A 3809-nucleotide genomic window follows, 5' to 3' on the forward strand; every position below is an offset into this window, starting at 1 on the left:
ACTAAAGTAGGGTTAGCTAGGTCGCTAGGTGTAGGGTGTTGACTGCTTTGTTGCTTAATCCAGGGTTTAGTCATTACCACTAGTTTTAAAGCGTGGTATTACTATCGTTCGGAAACAAAATTGTAATCCCATCTAGAAGGTGTTGGCGCAAGGGGTGTGATAGAGTGGGGCTCGGTCAGTACCAACGCTACCCAAAAATCAACGTCGATCTTGTAAACAAGCAAGAAAATACAAGGTTATAGGCAACTTTCGGCTCACGATCTATTATCAGCGGATTTTCACTGCAGAGTTACCCATGGAGAGCCCGGGGTTGGGCTCAAAATCCAAAATGATACTAGAACCTCACATCATTGCTTGTGATAGAGAACATGTATAAATTCAAGGACATTTCCCCCTCACCGATTCGAAACACCTACTACATATTCATTCCCTCATCAACAACAATGAAGACTTCCCCCTCACTCCTCGTTCTGCTCTCTTCCTTCCTCCTCTCCTCCGCAACCCTCCTCGTCGACTACCATGGTGGCGACGCAGCCTCAGTTCTCGGTAACGTTGAGCTCGAAGGTCAAGAACTCGGCTGCAAGATAATAAATGGTCAAGCGGGAAATGCGTGCTTCATCAAACCCGAAGTCGACTCTGCAACAGGGAAGCCCTCTTTACATTTTAAAAGGGATCCGCACTTTCGAAGGGCCGAGGTTAAGGCGCTGTACACGAGTGCGAACAAGGCCGTTGTGGACAAAACGTATTATATTGGGTACAACTTTAGATTGAGTAAGGCGTATGAAAGTTTGGTGATTTTCCAATGGTGGGTAAATATTCCTCGACAAGAAGTTATGGCTTGCGCGCTAACTTCCATTCAGGAAAAAATGGGATAAAAGTGCAGAACCCCAGCAAAATATCCCTCTATACGTCTTCTTCAATGAAAATCTCGACCTCACAATCGAATATACAATCCCTGGCGGTACCGGTTCTAACCGTGAAGTCGTCTGGACCGGCCCCGTTTCAGTTGGAGCTAACACAAACCACCACCTTGGTTTTGTCATCAACACCGCAAACGATGGTACCGGTTGGGCTGAGTTCTATCTCGACGGCGTGCAACAGAATTTCAACGCGGCCTATGGAGGTGGTAAACGGTTGAAGAATGTGTATCTTTTCACTGGTGATACCAGCCCGAAGTTTGGTATTTATAGAGGAGAAGCAGCGGCAGGCGCAGATGATGGGGATAAATACTGTCCAGCGAATAATATCTATACTGGGGAGACGGCACCGTCGGGGACTGATCATATTTTCAATTCTTGGATTTATAGGGTCCAAATTTCAGACTCGAGTCTGTCGGAGGTTGCGGAGGCTGCCGGCTTGTGATTGAGTTAATTAGATACTTATGTATGTATGTGTAATAGATGTGATATATAGTAACACATAGATATTTAGCTACATGTAGTGCAAAATGACACATATATGGACATACAGTACGTACTTCCCTACAACTCAAAATGACACACTTCATTATTAGTCCAAACGAACTCACTTGAGCTTCACAATTCGATATCACAATCGTACTAGCTGTTAAACATATTTAATTCCCACAAAACATTTAACAGCCGGAAGACGGCATGCTGACCTCTTATTTCCTGGTCCATTACAGGAAGAGCAGCGCTGAATAACCATCGTGCCTTCATCAGATCAGCACGTTAGTTACTTTTAGACGTCTCCAGAGTATATATAATCTATATATATACTTATGTATGTTATTAGTTAGGTGGTTTTAAAAGGCTTTTCAGGTATACACCGATAGATCCGGGGTGTGAACTTACCACTAATAGCCCAATTCTGTATTCTTGATCGATCGAATTAACATTTGATCCAATTAAATAACGGACTTGGAAAAGAGTAGATCATCACCTAGTAAAGTTCTGAGAGCCATCTGTTTTAACTTGGAAGTTTACAGAGGTTGAACTATGAAGGTCAATATACACGGTTCGTTCCCAGGGTGTGCCGTTTTGCGCCGTGTTACTGCGCCATGTATGTCACGTCTACTGAAAACTATGTTATTTTAGACCCTTTCCGGCAATATAACGATAGCTTAGCCAGTGAGATGAGAAGGGCATGCGTGTAATTGTAGAAGTTCCGAATGGTATTCCAAGCTAGGAATCAACTTGCAACCTATATGTAATTGGCCAACTCTTGGCATCACAGTTGCCCAGGATTTCAAAACTCTCGTCACTGTTACTAGCTTGTCACACTAACTACATGGAAACAAAGCTACAAATGTGCCAAGCCTATATGTAGATGTGGACCATACTTTCAGTCCAGCGCTAAGGCCTGTACCAGCGCGCGGTCTCTAGTTCTATAAAGTCTTGAATATATATTTACACACAACACTGGAATTCGAAGCCATCCCGTGGATATTCAAACCTGAAGCCTTGAAGATCTTGCATAGCAACGGCTCACCACATCAAATTCTGTAAAAACAAGACCAGAGCACATAACGCTAGCTTCTCCATTCGACAGTGGAGAAAGAATAAGGCTTGTAAACATGATATCTATATATCTCCAGTTGCTAATAGTACTGAAGCGCTATTTCTTCTTCTTTTTTTTCTTTTTTTAGATTTTAGAAGATGTTGCTGTGTTGTTTTGGTCATTTGAAGTATGAGAGTTGTAAGCAGACTGCCAGGTGAGTAAATCTGTAGACCACATTTGAACGCCTATAAACCATCAAAAATATCCACGGTATGGCCTCCACTATTTAAAAATTTATTATTAGCAGTATGTATATTGATTTTAACCTTCTGCATGTGTTCTTACTTGAATTGTTTGTCTCGCAGCCCCACCTCATGGCCAGACAAACAGCGTGTACGTAGCTGTCTTGGGGCTTGTCGTTTCTCCATCTCATATCCACTCGAGCTCATCTAAATCTCGTTCCTTCCCCCCCCCCCCCCCCCAATATTAAATATTATATACGTGTATAAATATTGTAGTATTTAGTTTTTCATCCACCTCTTATGCCTAGGTAATTAGGAGTTATTTACCTTCCTCTACTAATATCAGAGACACTGATGTGCTGGCCATGGAGTTTCCATAAGACACGCCGTTTAGCTAGCTAGTGAGTGTGGGCCGATCAGTCAGAACGGGCTGGCGTAATCTCCCAGATCAAGACACAAAACAGCTGTGATAGATCTGCCCATATTCCCCAGCCGTCTTATCTTCCAATCTGACGGGGGGTAAGTTGCGACGTTTTCTTTTTGATCAAATTCATAACAGCTGATATAATTGAGAAATATAGCTAGGATTCCGATAAAGCTATATATAGTAATATATAATTTAATATATTATTACTCCAATGTTTTGCTGATATCGCGATCCATCTCAGACCAATCCTCCATCTCTACTAGCGAAGTAAATGAATCAGTTAATGCATCTTCTTTGCACCTATATTTGTGTGGGGAAAGGCATCGGGAATGTCGTTGTTTAATGTATTATTAGAAAATGCATCCGGTATACGTAATGAATCAGGAAATGTAATTGGACGACTTTCCCGACGACTTTTCAGTTGGAAATGTGAAATGTGTAGGGAAATTCGTCGATTGGTGCGTTTCTACACGGCCTCGTCAGTTAATGCATCAAGTGATACCTTTTCCCCGACCCCCCGCATGGGAAATGTGTGCTTTGACGCATTTACTTCGCTAGTTGAGCATGGAAGATAAACCGGTTTAAAGGTTATTTCCTATTAATTCTTGGATATTTCCCTACCCGTTGAATGAATTCAAAGTTCAGGAGAAAACACACTGTAGATAATCTTCAATCTAAAC

The 3809-nt window shown here is 42.1% G+C and overlaps 1 protein-coding gene across 1 annotated transcript; it reads left to right on the forward strand.

The window, feature by feature from the left end:
• Nucleotides 1-443: 443 nt before the first annotated feature.
• On the forward strand, nt 444-1362 carry H6S33_009443 (uncharacterized protein; the record flags this gene model as incomplete). The annotated part of the gene is made up of 2 exons (XM_044840839.1): nt 444-805; nt 861-1362. 2 exons carry the CDS (start codon nt 444-446, stop codon nt 1360-1362), a joined length of 864 nt encoding a protein of 287 aa, XP_044698258.1.
• Between the last annotated feature and the right edge of the window lie 2447 nt (nt 1363-3809).

Source organism: Morchella sextelata (assembly GCF_020137385.1).
Source record: "Morchella sextelata strain SCLS chromosome Unknown scls_3, whole genome shotgun sequence".
Lineage (NCBI taxonomy): Eukaryota > Fungi > Ascomycota > Pezizomycetes > Pezizales > Morchellaceae > Morchella > Morchella sextelata.